The sequence below is a fragment of the Magnusiomyces paraingens genome, assembly GCF_902498895.1.
Source record: "Magnusiomyces paraingens strain CBS 517.90 genome assembly, contig: contig5, whole genome shotgun sequence".
In the NCBI taxonomy this organism is placed as follows: Eukaryota; Fungi; Ascomycota; class Dipodascomycetes; order Dipodascales; family Dipodascaceae; genus Magnusiomyces; species Magnusiomyces paraingens.
In genome coordinates this window covers 2,584,980-2,607,802 of record NW_022474071.1, presented here as the reverse complement: position 1 = coordinate 2,607,802, position 22,823 = coordinate 2,584,980, and the positions used below count along the sequence as shown (strand labels likewise).

The 22,823-nt window shown below is 38.8% G+C and overlaps 6 protein-coding genes across 6 annotated transcripts; 3 read left to right on the top strand and 3 right to left on the bottom strand.

Annotated features, from left to right (window-relative positions):
• Positions 1–418: 418 nt before the first annotated feature.
• Positions 419–3,385, top strand: SAPINGB_P006445 (uncharacterized protein; the record flags this gene model as incomplete). Its single annotated transcript, XM_032001156.1, has 1 exon — positions 419–3,385. One exon carries the CDS (start codon positions 419–421, stop codon positions 3,383–3,385), a length of 2,967 nt encoding a protein of 988 aa, XP_031857047.1.
• A 90-nt stretch (positions 3,386–3,475) lies between these two features.
• Positions 3,476–4,471, bottom strand: SAPINGB_P006444 (uncharacterized protein; the record flags this gene model as incomplete). Its single annotated transcript, XM_032001155.1, has 3 exons — positions 3,476–4,111; positions 4,180–4,361; positions 4,441–4,471. 3 exons carry the CDS (start codon positions 4,469–4,471, stop codon positions 3,476–3,478), a joined length of 849 nt encoding a protein of 282 aa, XP_031857046.1.
• Positions 4,472–4,828: 357 nt separating this feature from the next.
• Positions 4,829–6,277, top strand: SAPINGB_P006443 (uncharacterized protein; the record flags this gene model as incomplete). The annotated part of the gene is made up of 1 exon (XM_032001154.1): positions 4,829–6,277. One exon carries the CDS (start codon positions 4,829–4,831, stop codon positions 6,275–6,277), a length of 1,449 nt encoding a protein of 482 aa, XP_031857045.1.
• A 66-nt stretch (positions 6,278–6,343) lies between these two features.
• SAPINGB_P006442 (uncharacterized protein) lies at positions 6,344–8,675 on the bottom strand (the record flags this gene model as incomplete). Its single annotated transcript, XM_032001153.1, has 3 exons — positions 6,344–7,799; positions 7,849–8,058; positions 8,104–8,675. The coding sequence occupies 3 exons, from the start codon at positions 8,673–8,675 to the stop codon at positions 6,344–6,346; spliced, it is 2,238 nt and encodes a 745-aa protein (XP_031857044.1).
• A 1,762-nt stretch (positions 8,676–10,437) lies between these two features.
• SAPINGB_P006441 (uncharacterized protein) lies at positions 10,438–18,891 on the top strand (the record flags this gene model as incomplete). Its single annotated transcript, XM_032001152.1, has 3 exons — positions 10,438–10,497; positions 10,547–10,845; positions 10,893–18,891. 3 exons carry the CDS (start codon positions 10,438–10,440, stop codon positions 18,889–18,891), a joined length of 8,358 nt encoding a protein of 2,785 aa, XP_031857043.1.
• Positions 18,892–21,759: 2,868 nt separating this feature from the next.
• On the bottom strand, positions 21,760–22,146 carry SAPINGB_P006440 (uncharacterized protein; the record flags this gene model as incomplete). The annotated part of the gene is made up of 2 exons (XM_032001151.1): positions 21,760–22,031; positions 22,101–22,146. The coding sequence occupies 2 exons, from the start codon at positions 22,144–22,146 to the stop codon at positions 21,760–21,762; spliced, it is 318 nt and encodes a 105-aa protein (XP_031857042.1).
• Between the last annotated feature and the right edge of the window lie 677 nt (positions 22,147–22,823).

Below are 22,823 nucleotides of genomic sequence, written 5' to 3'. Positions count from 1 at the left end.
AAAAAAATAAAAATAAAAAAAAACTCCGTTGCAACCATCGCCAACTAGGACTTTTTTTTTTAATTTTTACAAATATATATATATTATATTTGTTCTTATTATTATTTTTATTATATATGGTAACTAATACATCTAAAATTATCTTTTAATTTATGCTCCCTTTAACTAATCTTACTCTCAGATTTAGCCCTGTGCTTAAACAAAAAAAAAATAAAATTCTCGCCTAAAATTCTCGCCTAACAACTTCCTCCCCCCCCTTTTAATTTTTTTTTTTTTACACTCTTTCATATTTTTACCACCACATTTTTCAATCTTCTAATATATATATATATATTATATATTATATATATTTATAAATAAGTATATTTAAAATACCCTAACATACCTTCTATCACACCTCTTTCTTCTCTTTGTGTGTATGTATAAGCCTGTAAAGGCACTAATACCTATCCTACTACTTCTCTTCTCTTTTCTTGCCGCAACCGCCAAAAACTTCACTCATGCCCTACCTCTCAATAATCGCGTGGCCTCTCATGCCAACCCATCTTCCCCTCAATCAATCAACACCAAATTTATTTTTGGAATTAACAAACCCTCTTCTACCATAACACAACGATCCTCCCAATGGAGAGAGGTCTCAAATGTCTCCGAAGACTGCGCTTCTATAGTCCTTGACAATGGCTTCTTTATCTTTCATACGTCATCCTACATCTTCAACGACACCCAACTGCCTTTTGTTGGCACAATCTTCTTGGAGATTGGCGGTAGCGGCTTGAACTGCAGGAGCAATAGTAATAGTAATAGTAATAGTAGTAGTAGTAGTAGTAGTACTAATACCTTTAATGTTTCAACTTGTTTCTCGGAAAATGACACCTTATCACTCCCAGACTACCCAGAAACTATTCTTCGCATCTCAACACCTTTGAATGTTACCTTCCAGCCTCTCTGCGCCTTGGACCAGACAACGGTTCTCAAAGCAAGTTCTATAATGTCTCTGTCTTTACAACAATCTTCATCTCAATCGTCATCGTCATCGTCATCGTCATCGTCATCGTCATCGTCATCGTCATCCTCTTCTTCTTCTACTTCAACTTCAACTTCAACTTCAACTTCAACTTCAACTTCAACTTCAACTTCAACTTCAACTTCAACTTCAACTTCAACTTCTTCTATTCCTACTTCTACTCCTACTTCTTCACCACCTCTCTTGAAAAGATTCCCACAATATGACAGTTCCCAGTTTGACTTCTCCTTCCTCCAAAATGCCCAGGAAGATAGCCAACTAACATCTCCATCCTTCCTAAACAGCGTCATTCCAACTTGTATTATTCTCGCAGCAACTACTACAATCACTTACATGCTGGTTCTCTCCATTCTATGTTCAGGCTCCGCTCCACAATGGCCAAAACTTCAAATCTCTGCCGTTGTTCTTTCCGCAATTACTCTCACAGTAACCCTAGTCATGGTTACCAAATATCTCAACCACCAGCAACAACATGGATACTATTCAGGTCCAGACCTCTTCGACTACGTAGATAACTCACTCCCAATCTCTATCCTTTTCCTAGTTTCAACCGTCGTTGCTCGATTCGCTGGTGTCCAAGTCCTTCTTAAACTCTTTAGAAGACCCGTCGAGTCCCGTGTCATTCTCGGCATTGGAATCGTCCTTAACATCACCTACGCTGTCATTTGGGCAATGTTTATATACTTTACAAACACTAAAAACGACTACATTGATGACCTTGACGTCGCTACTTCTTCTTCTTCTTCAGTCCAGTCAGCTTCTTCTTCTACTTACTACTACAATCTTACCGACTCTCAAGAAGCTGTCTCTGTCTTTGGTTATCTCTTCAAAATTTCAATGTCCATTCTCTACTGCTGCTGCGTCTGTGCATATTGCATCATCATGAGAAATATTGCCTTCCGCAAAGACCTCCTTATCATTGCTCTCTTTTCCCTTGTTTCCATCTTTCTCCCCATCGTCCTCTTCTTTCTCGACATTGCTGACAACAGTCTTTCCGTTGACGGCTCCTGGGCTGATTTCGTCGAGCTCGTTGCCTTGATTGGCTCCACCGTTGTACTTTATGAATGGCTTCGCAGAATTGAAGCCTTGGAAAAACAGCAGCAAGCAAACTCTGTTCTCGGCAAACAACTTTACCTCGAATCTGATGTCTTTGAGGACCGCAAAATCTTTAGAAAATCCTTTGGCCAGCTCGACGGTGCTGAATTTTGTCTAGGCTCAAAAGCTGCTGCCACATCAACCATCGCTAGTAGAGCCCATCTCGTCCCTCCACACCCCCCAAGTTCTGCTTTTATTTCTTCCACAAGCAAGTGCTCCACTGCTTCTAATAATAATGATAATAATAATAACCGGATAAAACACCAAAAGCGACGTAAACATCCTGCTGCAACCACCACCACAACCTATTCTCACGTCCGCTGGAAAGTCCCCGGCCCAGGAATCTTGTCGCCTTTGTCTTTAGGTCAGTCATCATCACCACCATCTTCTCCTTCTCAATCTCCTTCTCAATCCCAAACGCTCTCTCCACCAACTAGCAAAGAATCCGGATCTTCATCCAGCATTACAACCCTTGCAGAACGTCCAACCCTTCTCTCGAGCCCCCACAATGCCCACCAAACTTTGACTTCATCTCCTGCATTGTCTTCTTCCTTCCAACAACCAACTGGGTCTCCCCCCACTACTACTGTCACTTGCCTTCCTCAAAATTCTTCTTCCTCCTCCTCTTCTTCTTCTCCTTCCCCTCCTCAAGTCAAGGCTCCACAGGCCACCCGCGCAGCCCGTTGGCTCCCCTCATGGCTCACCCCGGATCCTTCTACGTCTTCTTCCACAGCACCCACTACGGCTGTTTACGACTCGTGGCGCCGCTGGACAGCTACTGCTGCACGCACTTTCCGACTCGGCAATTCTTCTGAAAACTCAGATGGCTGCAGAAGAAGAAACAGCAACAGCAGTAGTAGTCGTCCAGGTACCGCTGACTCTGCTCAAACAACTTATTTGCCCTGCAGATACTCAAACATTATAGACACTGACAATATTCTCACAACTCAACTTAACAACACTTTGAGATCCAGAACCAGATCAAGATCAAGATCGAGGTCAAGATCTTCTTCGCCATCACAGAATTTTATATTCACTCCAATGGACAGATCTTCGCCTAGTAACCATGTTGCCATTGTCATCAATCAGACTCGCGGCAGTGGATTCACTAGTACAAGTCCCCTTGACGGTGGCAACAACATCCCTGACAGATCCTCGCCTGGCAATTCCAGTGGTACTCGCAGAAAAGTAATTCCACTTGACTCTCAAGGTGATCTTGTCATTTTTAACTATCCTCGAAAACATGGCGCTTTCCGTAACAAGTAAAAAAAAAAAAAAAAAAAAAGTTATATAAATTTCCTTTCATTTAATTTTTTTATGTACACTTTATAGAAAACTAATCTCAAGCTTCTTTAATTATCGGCCAATGTTGAGCAACAAACTGTTGGAGGTACCGGCTTGGGCCCCGCCCGTGCCAGAGTTAGATGGCAAGTATGTCACATTGGGCGAATTGGCCAGAATCTTTGCAATGTCCTTAGAAGCCTCAATTCTACGAATCAAAAGCAGACCATCGCCGGCCTTTTCCAGGGCCTTAGAAATGGTCTCTGCAGCCTCGGCTTCACCCTCAGCACGAATAACAGAGGCCTGGCGTTCCTGCTCAGCCTTCTCGACAGTGAACCGCGCACGCTCAGCATCCTGCTGAGCAATCTGCTTCTGTTCAACAGCCTTGGTGAACTCCTTGCCAAAAGTCATGTGGGTGATGGAGACATCCTCCAACTCAATGTTGAACTCGGCTGCACGCTTGCGCAAGTCATCACGAATCTTATTAGAAACAACTTCACGCTGGGTAATGAGCTCGGCAGCATCAAATTGTGCAACAATGGACTTCAAAACCTCATTACCAATCGAGGGCAAAACACGCTCGTCATAGTCAAGACCAAGAGCCTGGTAGATACGAGGAAGATGTGGAACATCTGGGCGGTGCAAGATACGGAGTGTCAGTGACACCATTTGCAAATCCTTGGAGCCAGTGACTGTGGAGATGATGCGGGGCTATAGAAATTATACTGTTAGAACAAAGAAAGAAAGAAAAAAAAAACAAAACCCAATGCTTGACATACTCTAGTTCTAACATCAAAGAGAACGGCCTTTTGCAGCCAGGGAACCAAAAAGTGAGTACCTTCGCCAACAACCTCTTGCTGGACACCGCTAAGACGGTCGAAGATGACGGCGCGGGTGCCACCCTTGACGTCGAAAAGAGAGTTTTGCGCGAGATAGAGCGCAGCGGCCGGAATCACAAAACCTGAATCAAATTGATTAGTAAATTACAAACATTCAAAACGATTCAATTAACGGAAACAAGATAATTAATAAAAACATACCGGTGATGGGGTTGCTGAAAAGTCTGGACATTTAGAATGAGCTAATTTTTTGGAGTTTGGGAGGGTTTGAGGGATTCTAAGGGAATGGTGAGAAAAAAAAAAAAAATTCAGTAGATGGTTGGTGATGGTGGTGGTGGTGGCGGATTTTTTTTTTTTGTGTGCTGGCTGGCTGGCTGGCTGGCTGGCTGGCTGACTGACTTGCTGGGCGGGCTCTGGTGGAAAAAGGAGCCGGCAAGGCTTTCCCACGAGGTCCTGCTCAGCTAACGTGAGGTATTCTGAAATATACTCACAACAGCAGTAATATTCAGTCTACAAGTACCTCTTGTAAATTTTCACCTTCACATACGACCCGGTTCAAAGCTTCTATTATATACACACATACTCGACCATGGCACTTTTCTACGGCGACCCGGACAAGATCGATTACGACGCTATCAAGAAAACTTCAGAAACCCATATTAAAGCTGCAACCTCTGGACTATTTGGAAATGCATTGCTCCCACTAGACGATTCCACATCTTCCGCGGAGGCTGGATCCCCCGCGGCTTCGAAGCTTCGCGTCCTGCACAAGTTCCGTGCGGAGTACGCGCCATCTCAAACGCTCCCAGCATACGTCCAAAGAAAAATGGATGCTGCTGCTGCCAAACGTAAACCCCCAGCCGGTGTGTCCAAGCCTGGTAGTAACCTTGCAACAGCTACAACAACGATTGACGCGTCCACACGCAAACTCATTGAAGGCGTCCCGATTCCTTCTGAATCCTCGGCGCTGGCACTCCGACACAAACACACACCGTCGTCCGGCTCACAATCCTCGTCTCTTATCAACAAAAACATTTACGCCCAGGAAAAACCCCAGTGGCACAGGCCATGGAAACTTATGCGCGTCATCAATGGCCACCAGGGCTGGGTCCGCAGCGTGTGTGTCGAGCCTGATAATCAATGGTTTGCAACAGGCTCTTCTGATCGCACAATCAAGATCTGGGACCTTGCCTCGGGCGAACTGCGGTTATCACTTACGGGTCACATTATGGCTATTCGTGGGCTTGCAGTCTCTGACCGTCACCCTTACTTATTCTCAGCTGGTGAAGACAAGATGGTCAAGTGCTGGGATCTTGAAACAAACAAGGTTGTCCGCCATTACCATGGCCATCTTTCCGGTGTATACTCTCTTGCACTCCATCCTACTCTTGACGTTCTTGTTTCTGCAGGTAATGATGCTGTTGCGCGTGTTTGGGATATCCGTACGCGTCAACCCATTCACGTTCTCACTGGCCATAAAGCCGCCATCACCCAGGTCCGTTGCCAGGCGGCCGACCCACAGGTCGTCACCACTTCTGTTGACACCACTGTCCGTTTATGGGATCTTGCTGCTGGTAAAACAACTACCGTGCTGACGCACCACAAGAAGCCTGTTCGTGGGCTGGCGCTACACCCAGAAGAGTTTACCTTTGCAACTGCCAGTCGCGATAACATCAAACAATGGAAGTTCCCTGATGGCGACTTTATGAATAACTTTTACCCCCCACTTAATTCCATTGTCAATACCCTCAGTGTCAATCAAGATGGTGTCATGTTTGCCGGCGCAGACAATGGCGCTATTGGCTTTTTCGATTGGAAAACTGGTCACAAGTTTCAAGAAACTGCAACAATTGCAGGCCCAGGCTCTCTCGAGTCAGAAAATGGTATTTTTGCTAGTACTTTTGACCACTCAGGAATCCGGCTCATTACAGGCGAGGCAGACAAATCCATCAAAATATGGAAAGAAGACGACCAAGCAACCCCGGAGTCTCATCCAGGCATTCCATGGAAACCGCGGTTAGGCCGCCAAAACTACTGATTAAAAAAAAAAATTACATGTATTATTTTTTGTTTCTTCCCTATTCCTAAATATAATGTCCATATCTTAGTTTATTTGAGCACTAGAAATTAACCCACGATCCACCGCAGATTGAACCAACCGTCCCCACGTACGTCCTTCATTGAGCGTGCGCCGGTTACCCACAACCCACATGGCCGCCTTTGCTCTAGTTAATGCAACGTTCATGCGTCGCTTATCTGACAAAAATCCAATGTCCTTGCCGACTTTTATCTTTGCACGCACACAAGACAAGATAATAACGTCCTTTTCTTGGCCTTGGAACCCATCCACCGTACTAAAGTAAATTCCTTTCACCTCATCTGCACTCAGGTTCCGCTCAAACACTGACTTAATGTATGAAACCTGTTCACGGTACATTGAAATAATACCAACTTTGCCTTCCAACGATTCTTGCGTCGATCCTCGCAAAAATTGGTACAACTCATAAACAAAATCGGCTTCGTTCTTGTTAAAGTATGACTTTGTCAACTGGTTTTGAGCCTCTTCACCAATCACGTTGAAAAACCTAAACGGTGTAAGCAAGCCCTGTGCAGCCATGTGCCATGGTCGTGCGGTCTTGAGCCCATTCTCAGGACCATCCATTAGCTTGCCCTGGTAGAATTCTTGGTTCGGGAACTTGGAAATATCCGGATTCATACGGTACTGGACATTGAGCATATGAGTGCGTGAGGGGTGCGCCATGTACATTCGCAAAAATAACGACTGCCCGTAGTTTTTATGGGTTCCATATTTGGATAGCACTGTTGGCGGCAGCTGCTTGGGATCTCCAACAAGAATACATCGCCTCGCTTTATACTGTAATGGAATCAACAACGACGGCTCAACGCACTGTGCGGCTTCATCCACAATTACAGTTTGAAACTCTAAGTTAAGTACCCGCAAAGAGTGCTGACCTGCACCCGAAAGTGTCGATACTACAATATCCGCATCCTTAATCAAACGTCGTGAAGCCCCCTCACGTTTTTGAATATTTATACTGTTATTTTCTCGCATCTGGTGAATCTGGTTGCAAATATTTTTTGACAATTCCTTAAGATTGTTCAATTGAATCTTGGCAGCATTAACGTCTTGAACCGGATCTTTTAAACATTTTTTGCATTTGCATTTGTTTGCAATTCTCCGCTCCATGTGTCTTGTATCTTCTGCAGCTTTGCTCACCTTGCGCGCCAACACTGAAATTTCCGCTTTGACTCTGTTAATTTCCTTCAGCTGTAACCCCTGATCCAACTGGCTTTCGATTGTAAAGTTTTTAGCTGACCCAGTCACAACTTCAGGGCGACCAAGACGAACAATCCTGGGATTTAACTTAATTCCAGTAGCTGTCTCTATTCCATCCTTCAGTCTACCAATAAGTTCATCAATAGCTGCGTTGGAAGGTGCACACACAAGAATCTTCTTTTTAGCTTTTTCCTGCTGCTTTTCCATAAGCAGCGTCGCAAGAATGCTAATAATAGTCGTGGTTTTTCCAGTACCCGGAGGTCTGCATTGTTAGCATAGAAAAAAAAATTTTTTTAACCACATAATCTTACCCCTGGATCAATTTGAACCCCAGACCAGTAGTGGCCGAGTGAATAGCTCCTGCTTGAGATTCATTGACACCAAACTTTTTCATGATTTTAGAAATGTCAGAAGGGTTTGAAGCTTTGATCCATTCAAGCTTCGCATTAAAAATCCTCTTTGCTAAAGGAGAAGCAGCCAGTTTACTCAATGCAAAGTATTCGCGTTCCGCAGTCACCAAACTACTACTGTTAGATCATTTGTCTAATCAATCAAATCAAACTTACCTTATAACTTTAAGTCCATGATACTTTGCTCCTTTAATAAAGTACTTTTTGGAAAAATTGTTGCGCTTATTGATCATAACTGTCAACTTGGTGCGATCCTCTGAAACAACAGAAACACGAGCAAAGATACAAGGCATTTGGGAACTAGGAGGGAAAGGACCTTTATCCTGATCAGGAAAATTGGTCAAGAGAATTAAATCACCGGGGAAATATTTCGCAGCTGCTGCTTGAGCCTTAGGTACTGTCAAAAATAAATTCTCATTCTTTTTACTCTGACTTTTAATTCTTGTGATTGTAGCATGAAATGGCAGATAAAAATCCTCCATTTTTGCCTTAAGAATGCTAGCCCAAAGCTCGACTTTCATCAACGGTATCATTGCACTCTTGTAATTAAGAGTATTTTTAAAAACTGGTGGAACTGACTGGTACTTGAAGCTCTCTTCTTCTTCATCCAATTCTGGCTCTTTACTACTTATCTCGCGGGGCAATTGCGAATCGCAGTGATAGTCCCAGCTCAAAACCGTAAGAGTAAACTGATTTGTAGAATAGAACGGAGTAGCCTTTTTTTTCATGGTTGTCGTGCTATCTTTCCGTTTATTTTGCGAATCGATGATGTTGGTTTATGTAAACTCAATGCGCAACGATTTGGGATCGAATAAGTCTGATGAAAAATAAGCTTTGAATTTGGTTTCAAACCATACTGAGTATGATGGTTGATAACATGTCATATATGCAGATAACTAATTTGTAACATGTTTACAAATATTCTGTTTGAAAAGCATATTCTAAAGACACTCTCCTAAGTTGCTGACTCTACATTTATTAAAACAAAAGTATTAATAGTGTTTGGCGTCTTCAATTGACTTTTTCAAAAGTTTTTGAGCTCCCCCCTATGCACCTGCTTTTTGGCCAGAGTCAATGTCACGTTGATCCGGCGTCTATCGCTACTGAGCCGCACACCATTATCAGTAGATGCTCGGTCTCATGGAAATATAATAATCCTTCTCTTTTCTCAGGAAACTATCCATAGTCGTAATTGTCACTATTAATATGATTTATTTTGCTTCATTTTTTGAATAAATTACTTGTTGATGTACTCTATTTGATCTTCTTTCAAGATTACAACTCCCCTTTATAACAATTTATATCATGATGATTCAAAAATGAGATTGGCTTTTACCACTTGAGGTGATGGGGAATATTAAAAGACCTAAACGGACTTACAAACATGATTTGGAAACCACTCGCGTCTACAATATTTATTAATTTATTTTTTTAAAATAGGGGTTTTTTTTTTTATAAATAGAGATAATTTAGAATATATTACAAACCATGTAATCAAATAACTGCTATTGGGGTAGTTGAGAGAATTCAATTAAAATACTCTGGTCTTGTCTCATCTACAAATAAGTTTCAATAGGAATCTTAACTAGAGGTCTATTGATAGATCGTACCTGAGTAGTGCAAATAACATTAAGTCACACAATTCTTTTGAATATTTGCCCTCTTTTTTTTCTAGTAGGACTTCTTATTGATTCATTATTGCTATTTTGGTTGTTTTTGAAAAAAATCAAAAAAAAGTTTTTAAGCTTTCAATTGTTAAATCTGAATCAAATTTGATTTCCCCATGACTTTACAGTACTGTTTTGGCAATCCTTTTAAAATTTCAAAAACAAATTTATTGCAATTTACTTTCACACTTATTTGTAAACGTGACAATTACATGAAGAGCTATTTTTTTTAATCTGTACACATTAAAGCAACCATTGTCTTGGGCTTCCAGTCCCTTCTGGTTAACTACTCTTAAAACTGGTTGAATAAGTCTACATTTTGCAAGCTATAGTAAACAATATTTATTTCTGTATTTTAAACTTTACGTTTTTTAGTCAGTTCCCCTTAAGACTGTTTCTGTTCGATGTTGCCTTGATGATTTTTTAGTTGTTGGTCTAGCTTTTAAAATATTGTCGTTTATTTAACTTAAAAAAAATTGTTTATAGAAATTTAATTAAAAATATAACATAATTAAATTATTTATTTATTATAATAGACTATTGATTGTTATAAACAGGAATCATATTATTTTGAAAACATACCTTCCAATTTTTGTGACTTTTAACTGTTGTTTTCCCAAAAATCTTGCGCGTAGAGAGTTTTTTCAGAAATACCTTCTTAATGAATATTGAGCCGCACAATACATATCACATGACTATAAACGGCTGTATGTGGGCAAGGGTCAATCCTAATTTGAAATTTTTTTTTTTTTTCTGTCGACCGCGTAAAAATTTTTTTATTCATCTCAACATCATTGTTCATCATTAACTAAACGGACAAAACATGGGCCTTACAACTAAGAAGGCCCCCAAACATGGGACACAGTCTTATAAAAATCATACTGTATGTTTTAATTTTGTAAACCCAGGTTCATTTTTCTAATTTTTTCTAGTATGTTCCCTTTTCCGAACGTGTAAACGCGATCAAGATTGATCCTATTCGCAAGCTGAGGAGAAAGAAGGGATCCGCAGGTGCAGTGGAGGATGACGAAAACACAAAATCTTACTTTTTAGCGGCTTTTAATCACTGGGCTGCTTTAAACTTATCTACAAATTTCACTGACTTTGCAAGTGAATGTGCGCCGCTCTGCCAATCCTTGCCTTTGATTCTTCATAACCAAAAGGAAATTAGTCAGTTACTTCTAAAGTATATCGCAAAGAAGGATGAACATTCTTTGGAATCATTATTAGAGTAAGTTTTTTGAAATTTTTACAAGCCTAATTTTTCTAACTTAATAGTCTTACTACTCATTTTGCTCGTGATCTCGGTCCTGATTTCGAGCCATATTACCCACCTACTCTTAAGTTGCTGATGGAACTCACCACTCTTTCTAATCTTTCAGTCATCGAATGGACATTTAATTGCATCGCCTATTTATTTAAATATCTTTATCGATTACTAGTTACGAATCTTGTCCCTACATTCGACCTTTTATCACCTTTGCTTTGCTATGCTCGCACCACCGATCCGGATGATACTACTCAGTTCAGAAAGGCATTTGTTGGTAGATTTACTGCTGAATCTTTATCGTTTTTGATTAGAAAATCTACCGGAGAATCTTTGCAAAAAATAATTACTCATATTGTTTCAAAGGTGTTGAAATCTAAGAAGGAAGAAGAAGAAGGCACTGGTAACCGTGAATTTTTTGATTCTTGTGCAATTTTATTGATTGAAACAATGAAGAGCTCTCCTGGAAACTTACACTCTCGCACTGCAAACATCATTGGCGCTTTGTTTAATACGGTCACCAGTCCTGATACAGAAATTACTTTAGATGACTTTCATATCATTGCCGATTATTTTGCTCTCATATACTTGGATCTCATTGAGTACTCCACTCCGGAAAGTGCTACCGTTTTATTTGATCAAGCTTACATGCTTTCGACAACATCGATTGCTCAGTTTAACAATAGCAAAAAGGAAAACGCATGCAATTACTTTATAATACCATGCAAGCTGATATATTCTCTTGCTGCGCTTAAGCGTGGCAGCAGGGTTAGCGACTGGAATGGTGTTTATTCGAGCTTAATAAAAATTATTTCAATATTAGATCCTACCAAAAACAAATCTTTAAAGCTCACTGCTAGTTCTATTCAACCTCTTGCTCCATATTTGATTGAAGCTTCGGTAGGTCCAATTACAACATCTGAATTAAAGTATTCTGCAGGCTACTCAATCAAGATTTTTGAGCACTTTCTCCAAATTGCTGACGGGTGTCTTTTCCTTCCATTTTCAAACTCATTTCTGGAAACAGCTCCTGAAAAATTTCAAAGTTTTGCTCCATCATTCATTACTAAATTCATTAACAAATATCATACGGAATATATTAATGAAATTTCTTATTTGATTTCCAACATCAACAAAGCAGGCTTGCTCAATAAAGATACTACGGCCTCAAAATCTGGATTAAGAATTAATCTTTCTTCTCCATATACAAAGGCAATCATTGCCAGAATAAATGGGTTTAAAAAGTTTGATACCAGCACCGAGGATTCACTCAGCAAATGCGTTCAATTATGGTGGGATCTTGAAGTCGTTTCTATTTCTGTTTTAATAAACAGTGATTCCATCGATATTTCTAGACTACTGTCTGTTTTAGTGAAGGATTTTGATGGTGATGCTGCTAATGTATCTTCTCTTCGAGCATCTCTTGTCGGAAAGCTTTTCTCTGTCACTTCCAACATTTCAAATTTTTCTACAGAAGAATATAAGAAACTAATTTCAATGATTAAAAATGTTTTTGATTCTTTTTCCACTTCATTTGATGTTGTGGAAGGTTTTAGCAGCTTCCTTTCTTCGTTGATCAAGACTTCTTCGTTTGAAGTGCTTTCTGCTGACGAGGTCAAAAAATTTTCTTTTTCCATATGTAACAATCTTATTAGTTCTTCTGATTCTATGCGCTCTCTTTCTTTGAACGCCATTGCTCAATTGTTTCTTGCAACAAAGCAACCGGTTCCGAAGCTCATTACACAATGTCAAGGTGTTGATACCACTGACATTGATCTCAGAAACTCTAGAAACATTCCTATCCAACTCCGAAGCCTGGGTGCTGCCTACACAGTCACCGCTGTTGATGAAGTTGCAGACAAGGCTGTTGTATACTTTTTGTTTGGTTTGCTGACAGTCAAATTCAAGCCCACCACTGATGGTGCCATGGATGCCATTTCCAAGGCTGCTGAACGTGCTGGTGACCTTATATGGAAGCTTTTCTACCAGTGGATTAGTTACAATGCTGACAAGCAAAACTCCGACTTTTCTCTCTTAGATGCTGAACCTCTGCCAACAGAAGAATCTATGGAACTCCAGTCTTCGACGGCCCTACCAGAGATTGGCTGCTCAATATCTCGCAAAGTAACTAGAAACACATTGCTGAGCATTGCAATTTTTAGCAAGGGCGTTTCCAATGCTTCTACTTTGCAAGTTGAGGAATCAATTGCTTTTCCTACAGTTCCTTCTAACAGACGATACATGACTCTTCAAGCTCTTGTCAAAGTTTCTTGGTTGGCTGAAAAGCATGCTGAAGACTTATTGCCATTTATTTTGGAAGAGGAAGAAGAAGACGAGGAAGCTGATGAAGAAGAGGAAGATGATGTCTCTCTTGCTTCTCCGGTAACTACCGTTGACTCGTGGACCATGAAGGAGCGCGATTTGCTTCTTGAAACATTTTCCAATTTTAAAAACCCAGAAAAGATTGAACACTCCGATGAGCTTTATAACAGATACTTATACTTGCTCAGCCACAGTCAAGTTCAGATTCAAAAGAGAGCTCTCAAGTGTATAGACACTTTTAAGAACCCCATCATTCACAAATACTTTGAGAATCTCGATTGGCTTCTTGATAACGTTCGTTTTCGCGAGGAACTTGCATATCTTTTTAGAACATCTGGTGACAATTCTGTTCATCCCGATGAGCTTCCTGTTCTTCTCCCTCTCATCATTAGACTCCTGTTTGGTCGTTCTCAGATTGCTCGTGAAGGCCGTCGTTCTGCAGTAATTCAAAGTTTGGGTACCGTTCCTTCTGAGTACATACGTGAATTTGTTGTTCTTGCGACTGATCGTATTGAGTCTCGCGAATTCTTTTCTGAGCCTGCAGCAAAGGTTTCTAGTACAAGTGTTATTTCATTAAACGAAAAGATGGCTACTGCTCTTCAAAATACAAACTTTACCGTTAAGGATTTGCGCCGCCAAATGGGTTTCTTGAGTATGCTGGAAGATATGTTGAGAGAAATTAGAACGCACGTCAAGTCTGCACTAGACGTCATTTTAGAATCACTGATGTTTTGTTTGTATACTTCTCAGTATAACTTACAAGCTTCAGTATCAGCTGTCGAGGGTAAAAAGGCTACTCATGAAGCCAACATTTTGAAAACCATCATGCAAGCTGGTATTCGCTGCTTGAATTTGATTTTTGACACTTTTGATAAAGACAGATCTCTGGATTTCAGTTCTTTTTTCAACACTCTTTATAAGTACATTTTCTCTCCAAATTTACGGCACTTATACTTTAATACTTTGAAGTTCCCCAATGTCTTTATGCGATTCTTTGGTCTTCTTTCTAAGTCGGCTCGCTACTGGAAGCTTCTAGCGCATGACAAATGTGCCATCTTTGCTCGCTTTGTATCTTGCATTCAAGTGGAGACAATTGGTGACAAGGTAGTTGAGATTGTTATTGATTCTGTCCGCAGCATTTTGGCGCTGAACGATGTTTCCGAATTTTCTTCAAACAAGAAGGATGCTTCTCTTTGGAAGAAGCTTATGGATGTTTCTGTGCCAATTGTTTTGGCCAGTCTTCCTGCTCTTTTCAACAGAGATTCTACACCTTCCTACATTTTGCAAAAGGAGTCAGCTCTCCTTGTCAAGCTTACCACTGCAGGTTTCATTACTGACAAGAAGATTCGCGATGAGCTTATTCATGTTTGTCTTACGGCCATGGACAAACCCTCGAAGAAGATTTCTCTGCAAGTTAAGGGCGACATGCTGGAGGCACTCTCATCTATTCTTTCTGATTCCGATGTTCCTACGAGCAAGATTATTAGTGCCTACCATGGTCTTGCCAAACTATTTTTGGAGTTTCACGATGTTTATCCTCGCAAGAGTTTATGCAAGCTTTATGCCGTTTTTGGAGACAGAGTCCCCGAGTTCAAGCGTGCTGGCAGACTTGTTTCATGTCTTAATGCTTTCTCTGCAGACCGTATGGGTGTCCCTGATTACGATGCCCGTCTTGATGGTTATCAGGAAATCAATGAGGAAATTTACAACAATCTTACGGAAACGGAATGGAAGCCATTGCTTTACAACTTTTTGTACTACATTCAGGATCCTGAAGAGTTGTCAGCCAGAGAAGGATCAGCATATTCTTTGCGCCGATTTGTGGATTGTTTTGCTGGCAAGTCTTCTTCCGAGCAGGCTCAACCTTTGATTGCTCTTTTGGAGTCCATTGTTCTTCCCCAGATTCGTTCGGGTATTTTGGTTATCGACGAACTTATCAGACACTGGTATATTAATGTCCTTGGGCACTTGGTTGCCAATGGTACTTGGTACTCTGTTTTGGATGATATGAAAGCTCTTTTGGGTGATGATGACGAGGATGCTAAAGATGATGAAGAAGACGACACTGAAGAAGCAAATGATAAGATTGCTCTTTCTGCTCCTGCCAAGAGTAGCAACTTTTTCCGCAATATTGTTAGCGTTCACATCCCCTCTCGCAAGAAAGCCATTATTCAACTTGGTGTTGTTGCCAAGCAAATCAAACTTACAGATCCAAGCATTTCAGACTATTTGCTTCCTATCACAGAACATTATATTGACTATGCGCCAGAACCCAACAATCCGATTACTGTTGCTGCAGTTGATACTATTTCGGAACTGTGTCGTCATTTATGCTGGGATGAATACAAGGATGTTACTCGCCGCTATGTTTCATTTGTTAAGACCAAGCCTTTGAACATGGCAGTTAACATTAGATTGATAAGTGCTGTGTCTAATGCTTTTGACAAGGAAGACGAGGATGAGGACGAGGAAGATACCGAAGATAAGATGGAAGTTGAAGGCTACCCTGGTGCAATTTTGCTTGCAAATGTCGTTCCATCTGAGAAAGAGTTTGCCAACTTTGTTTTGAATGAAATCATGCCTATTCTTCAGGGTGCAATTTCTACTAACAATGAGGATTTGTTGCGCGAGCATGTTGGTCTTCTTACACCCGTTGTCAAGTTCCTTAAGGCTCTTCCCTATGACTTGTTTGTCGTGAAGCTTCCTGGAGTCTTGACCAACGTATGCCAAGTGTTGCGCTCAAGATCCGAAACATTGCGAACAAAGGTGCGCAAGGTGTTGCGCGAAGTTACTAAGCTCCTTGGTGCCAAGTATTTTCCCTTCCTTGTGCGCGAGCTTCGTAGTGCTCTTCGCCGCGGTGCATATTTGCATATTTTGGGCTTCACTGTTCATAATCTTTTGTCTGAGCTTACACCAGTGCTGAAGCATGGTGATTTAGATAACTGTATTGACTTGATTCCAGAAATTATGATGGAAGACATTTTTGGAGTAACTGGTTTGGAGAAGGAGGCTGAGGACTATCACAGTAAGCTGATGGAAGTCAAGAAGCAAAAGAGTTTTGAAACTGGTGAGCTTATGGCTTCTAATATTTCTCTGAGCAAGTTTGGCAAACTTCTTGACCCTGTGCGTATGATTTTGTTGTATGAGAAACTTAATGTGAAGAGCGAGCGCAAGGTTGAAGAGTTGTTGAAACGGTACGGTCTTGGTTTGAACCAGAATGAAGAGTCTGGATCTCGCCAGGTTCTTGTGTTGGCGTATGAATTGTACAAAATGACGCAAGACTTGGAGAAGGAAGAGGCAGAGGCTCTCAAGGCTCAACGTGAGGAGGAGGATAATGATGCACTGATGGAGCAGGCTTATTACGAGAATGACCATTTCCGTGTTGACCTTGCTGGTGCAACAACACCATTGACAAGCAAACAGATGCAGCGCCAGGAACGCCGGAGTGTGTTTGGTGGTGGTCCTAAGCCGAAACACTTTTACACAGACAATTTGCACATGATTATCAAGTTTGTGTTTGAGATGATTCGCAGAGTGTTGAACAAGCATTCTGAGTTGTTGTCTGCTACCAATGTGACTGCATTTATTCCAATGCTTGGATCGCAGTTAACATCTAAGTTTGAGGATGTTCAGATTGCAGCATTGCGCTTGCTTGTTGTTATTTTGCGTCACAAGGTTACTGCTGAATGTATTGACGAGAAAACTATTTCTGAGGAATATATCCATGAAGTGATTCAAATTGTGAGAAGTTCGCCGAGTACCAATTCAGAGCTGTGTCAGGCAGCATTGCAATTCATGACTGCTGTTTTGACACATCGTGATACTATTACAGTTCCAGAACCTGCTATTGCGTACTTGCTTGAGCGTGTGAAGCCCGATATTGAAGAACCTGAACGTTATAATACGACGTTTTCGTTTGTGCGAGCTGTTATTGGACGTGCAATTTTGATTCCTGAAGTTTACGACGTTATGGACAAGATTGCAGCAGCCATGGTTACTAATCAGACCAAATCTACGCGGGATGTGTGCCGTAATACATATCTTGAGTTTATGACTGAGTACCCTCAAGGAAAGGATCGGATTCGCCAGCAGTTTAAGTTTTTGGTAGACAATTTGCAGTACAAGGGGATTGATGGCCGGTTGTCAGTTATGGAGTTGATTCATTTACTGATTGAGCACATTGACTATACGCATTTGAAAGATGTGACTACTTCGTTTTTTGTTGCACTTGCACTTGTTTTGCAGAATGACGATGCTGCTTCTGCTCGTGAAAGTGCGGCAGTGTTAATTAAGCAATTGTTGGAGCGTGCGCGTGGTTCTGAGCTTGAGATTATTGACAAGTACGTTGTGGCTTGGTTGCAAGCGCCAATTAGCAATGGTCTTTTGTTACGGGGTGGATTGCAGATTTCAGGATTGTACTTTGACCAGCTTGGAATCCACAAGAATGCCAAGCTTGTTCCTCTTGCTCAAACACGGATTTCTGAGATTTTGAGTTTAGCAGGTAAGAAGCCTAAGGAAGCAGCTAAGCCTGGTTTTGAATCTGATGATGACGATGATGACTACGTCAGCCCATTCCCTAAGGAAGAGGATGAGAAGCAACAGCCTGCTGTGGAATGGGGGCTGGTTTACTTTGCGTTGAGGTTGTTTACAAAGATTGTGGACCTGGAGCCTGCGCTTGGTTACTCGCAAAGCTGGGCGGAGCGTTGGAAGCTTGTTGAAGGAGTGATGCTTTATCCCCATGCATGGATCCGATTAGCATCGTCGCGACTTCTTGGGCAATTGCTTGGGGCTGTTCAGGAGGAGGCTGATAAGTATCCAGCTGCAGCAAAGTATATTTCTGTCGAGTCGTACAAGTTTGCTGAAGATGAAGAAGAGGCGAAGATTAAGTTTAGTTATATTTCTTTGACTGAAAAGCAGGTTGAGCAGCTTGCTACTCCTGATGTTGCTGGGGAACTTGCGCTGCAGATAGCAAAGAATCTTGTTTTCATTAGCATGAAGCTAGAGGAATATGGTATTACATATGAGCCGGAGGAGGCTGATGAAAGTGAAGAGAAAGAGAAAGAAAAAGAAAAAGACAAGTCTGCTTTACATTGGCTTGTGGCCAAGGTTGGATTAATTCTGCGCACTGAGAAGCGATCGCACAATCTTTTTGAGTCCAAGAAGGCTATTATTCAGTTCCTTGCGTCAGTTGTGACTACAGTGTCTGTTGAACGGGCTACTATGCTTGCCCCAGGTATGATTTACGGGGTATATCCTTATATCGAGGGCCTAATTACGAGCGCTGGAGGCAGTGATGGATCAGACACTAAGGCGAAACAAACTCATGAGATCCAGACGCTTTCCCAAGAGGCTGTTGAGATTGTACGGGAGAAACTTGGGACCACCGCATACATGAAGGCCTACGGAACAGTGCGGTCACGCGTTCTCGATTTACGAGCTGAGCGCAGAAAGCAGCGAGCAGTAGCAGCAGTTGCAGATCCTGCTGCGTTTGCAGCGCAGCGACTTGAGACACGAAGCAAGAAGCGGGCCAAGAGAAAGGAGCGGGACCAGATAGAGAATGGCAGGGGAGTAGCTGGAGTTAAGAGGGTACGTGGTGTGAACTATTTTGATGGCAATGGAGCCGATGATGAGAAGAAAAAGAAGAAGAAGAAGAAAAGTAAGGGAGGTCGGAGTTCAATTGCATTGTAAATGATGGATTGAATATATAATTAATGGAATATATATATAATATCTATATATAGAAGCTTGATTGTTGATTTATTGATTTATTGTAAATAAATAAGAAGATATTTTTTTTTGTAACTTGTGGTAACCTGAATTTAGGAGTAAGTTCGGATAAATGTTTGCAAGTATACATAGGTGTAGCAAGTGTTATTATAATTATTACCTAAGCAGATAAAAAATTGCAGTGGAAGGAGGAGGTGGTGAAGCAGGGCGGGCGACGACGTCAGCCAAGGGGTTGGCGGGAAAAAAAAAAAAATAAATAAAATATTTTTTTAGATAAATTTATTATTATTATTATTATAATTATTATTATTATTATTATTATTATTATTATTATTATTATTATTATTATTATTATTATTATTATTATTATTATTATTATTATTATTATTATTATTATTATTATTATTATTATTATTATTATTATTTATTACATAATCTATTTTTTTTTTCTTCCTTCTTTCCTTCTTTCTTTCTTGTGTCTACACTACTTCAAAAAAAATATAGTAATATAATTATAATTACAACAACAATATATCTATAAACATATATGTATGAATGTTTTTTCGGGTAAGAGAATTATTTTGAGTTGGTTTGGTTTGCCAAGGCTTGGACAATGGATTTCAGTAGTTTTTTTTTTTTTTTTTTTTTTTTTTTAAACAAAAGTGGTGATTTCCAAGAGAAAAATTTCCAAGATCAATTCTATGTTTTTAAAGGAATCTATATATCTTATCTATTTTGCAACCAATTGTTTATCAATTATTGTAGTCTAGACGATTTTTGAGATCATATTACAAGAAACGTTTGTTCATCATTTTTTTCTCAAAGGCGTTTTTTCTTAAGGAGGGGGGGAAGAATAATATTTATAAATATATTTATATATATTAAATAAAACGATGCCTTGTAACCTAGTTAGAAAAAAAAAAAAATAAAAAAAATTTGACTTTGTGACTTAAGATGTTAGGGTTATATATTGTTGGTGGTAATATTACCATAATAAAGGTGAAAAGGGCAAATTAATATATATAAATATTAAATTAAGATGTTGTTAAAAGAAAAATCATATTTAGATTAAACCAATAACTTAATTAGGTAATTAAGTAATTAAGTAATTTATATATATATATTAATCTAATAACTTTTAATTATGACTACAAAAAAAAAATAAAATAAAAATAAAAAAATAAAATTGCCAGAAACGGGGGAAACACAAACAGGCGGTTTTGTTTTAAATTTTTTTTTTTTTTTAGAAAAAGTATAAGTGGTAGGTAACTGAAGAAACCAATGTTGGGAGAAGGCAGGTTTAGCAGTTTGAATGTTAATATTTCATTCATTAATTACTATAAATATTTCTACATTACTATGATAACATATTAGTAAGATGGAGCACAGCCATGCGGTATCTCAAAAGATTATCAGCCTTGCCCATGATGATTATATGATGGAAAGACACTTTGGACTAGCTAGGCTAGATTTCAAAACTAGAGAAAAGAAAAAAAAAAAAAAAAAAGAAAAAGATATTTATAAATTTTTCTTCAAAGTATATATAATTCTGCCCACTGCTACGGATGGGAATATGTTCGGTACTATGTACAACAATAAAAGATTTCTTTTTTGCTTTTTTTAAGATGGGGAGAAAAAGGATTTATTTAAAGACCCTATCAGGGAGAAAAATGAAAAATAAAAGAAGTAAAATGAAATTATTTGGAAAAAAAAAAGCAAAAAATAAAAAATAAAAATAAATGAATTATTTACAAAGATGAAGACAAAAAAAAAGAAAAAAAGAAAAAAGATTAAGAGATGATATTGCAGAAAAAAAGAATCATAACGTATTTAATATTATCAAGAAACGTAGCCAAATTTATCTTTTTTTTTTTTTTTTAATATCATACGTCATCATTCAAAAATAGATATTAGAATATTAGTTGATTTTATTTTTTTTATTTTTTTTATTTTTTTTATTTTTTTTAGAAACGTTTCTAAAAGAGTGGGTTTTTAAAATATAAATCAATCATCAGTTGGGAATGTCAAATATATATATATATATATATAGGACTAGTGAGTAAGATTTTTCTAAAAGATGCGGAACAAATTGATAACATTTGTGCCGGTTGAGGCCGTTGAGCTTAAAGATTGAGACATGAGTCTTTCTTTCAAACGAGTTTCTAACGGAATACAAGACAAAAAAAAAAAAAAAATGAATGATATTAAAGATTAATAGATTATTTACAAACAAAGAAAAATTATTAATATATATTAAAACAACTTTTTTTTTTCTATCAATCTTTGTTTTTATTTTAATGGGAATTCTATCAGTGAGACTCTCAAGTTCTCACAAGGTGGTGATGAAAAAAGAAAAAGAAGTTTAAAGTTTTGCTTTTGTTTGGTGGAATGTTGAGGATAAGGAAAGACACGCATTAACTGCGTAGACCAAAAGGAAAAAAAAAAAAAATTTTTTTTAAAGGAACCGAACAGATAAACTTTTGATGTCTTTCCCTTTAAACTTTGAAAACAATCAAGGGGTGAAAGGTATGAAAGGTATGAAAAAAAAAAGTTAAGGCTGTGTAACAGATGAGTTTTTTCTTCTTTTAATTGAATCCATAAGTTCAAATAGTCGTAGGATAGTAATGTTATTAAATGTTGGGTTGGTGTCGAAAAAAAAATTTAAGAAATCACATTATAGTGTGAAAAAAATGCCAGCATTTTTTTTTTTTTTTTTGGCAATGCGCATGAGTGTATCGAATTGATTGAAACTTGATGAGATAAGTTCAAAGATGGATCATGAAGGTGTAAGGGCATAAAAGAAATGAAAAAAAAAAAAAGTATCTTCATTTACTTTGACGATGATTCAGTAACGGTGCTATAATAGTTCGATCTTACCGTTCCCACAGTGCCAGTAATGGTACCGAGACCCACCGTGCCAGTCTTAGGGGTTTGAATTGTTGAATACATGGATAGGAAAGTTTGTGTAAATGGTGAAAGTGTTACGGTTGTAACACCATCTACGACTCCTGTAGCCCATACAGAAGTTGGAGAAGGTGTTTTGGTAGTTGTTGAAGTTGTTCCTGCTCCTTGGATAACTCCAGCAGCACCTTGAGCAGAGACTTGAAAAGTGAGTTAGAAAATGGAAATGGAAATGGAAATGAAAAAAAAAAAAAAAAAAAAAGACATACCAAAAGCCACGAAAAACGAGAGGATTAAGGAAAGAATGAACATCATGGTGATTGTGGTATTATGCAAAAGGATGGCTACTGTTGTTTAGCAGATGAAGAAGAAGAAGAAGTTAAAAGATAGGGGAAAAAAGAATAAGAAAAAAAAAATTAAAAGAAAAAGGAGGAAATTTTATTTATATATATGAATTTATTCATATGTTTATAAGTTTTTATATATTTCTTTTTTTTTTTTTTTTTTTTTTTGTGAAAACATTAAAAATATTTATTATATATTTTATTTTTTTTTTTTATTTTTTTTTATTTTATATAAAAACTCACATTTATAGACACATGCACAAAAAAAAATTAAAAATTAAAAAAATAAAAAAATTAAAAACTACAAGATTCTCATCAAAGAACCCTGCATCCCACAAAAATGTTTTCCGTAAATTTACACTCCCCTTTCAATTATACGCCATCAAAAGTAAAGTAAAAAAAAAAAAAAAAAAAAGCTGCTGCTGTTGCTGCTGCTGTTGCTGCTTTGACTTCTTCCTTTTGGTGGATGCTGCTTCTGCTGCCACTACTACTACTGCTTCTACTACTGCTTTGGCTGCTTTAAATTCCATAACTTTTTGTTGAATCGTTATCGAGAAACTTATATATAAGTTTAAGATAAATTATCTTCAAATTAGAAAAAAAAAATAAAAAAAAAAATCTCTGCAAACAACCGTAATTGCATGTTTG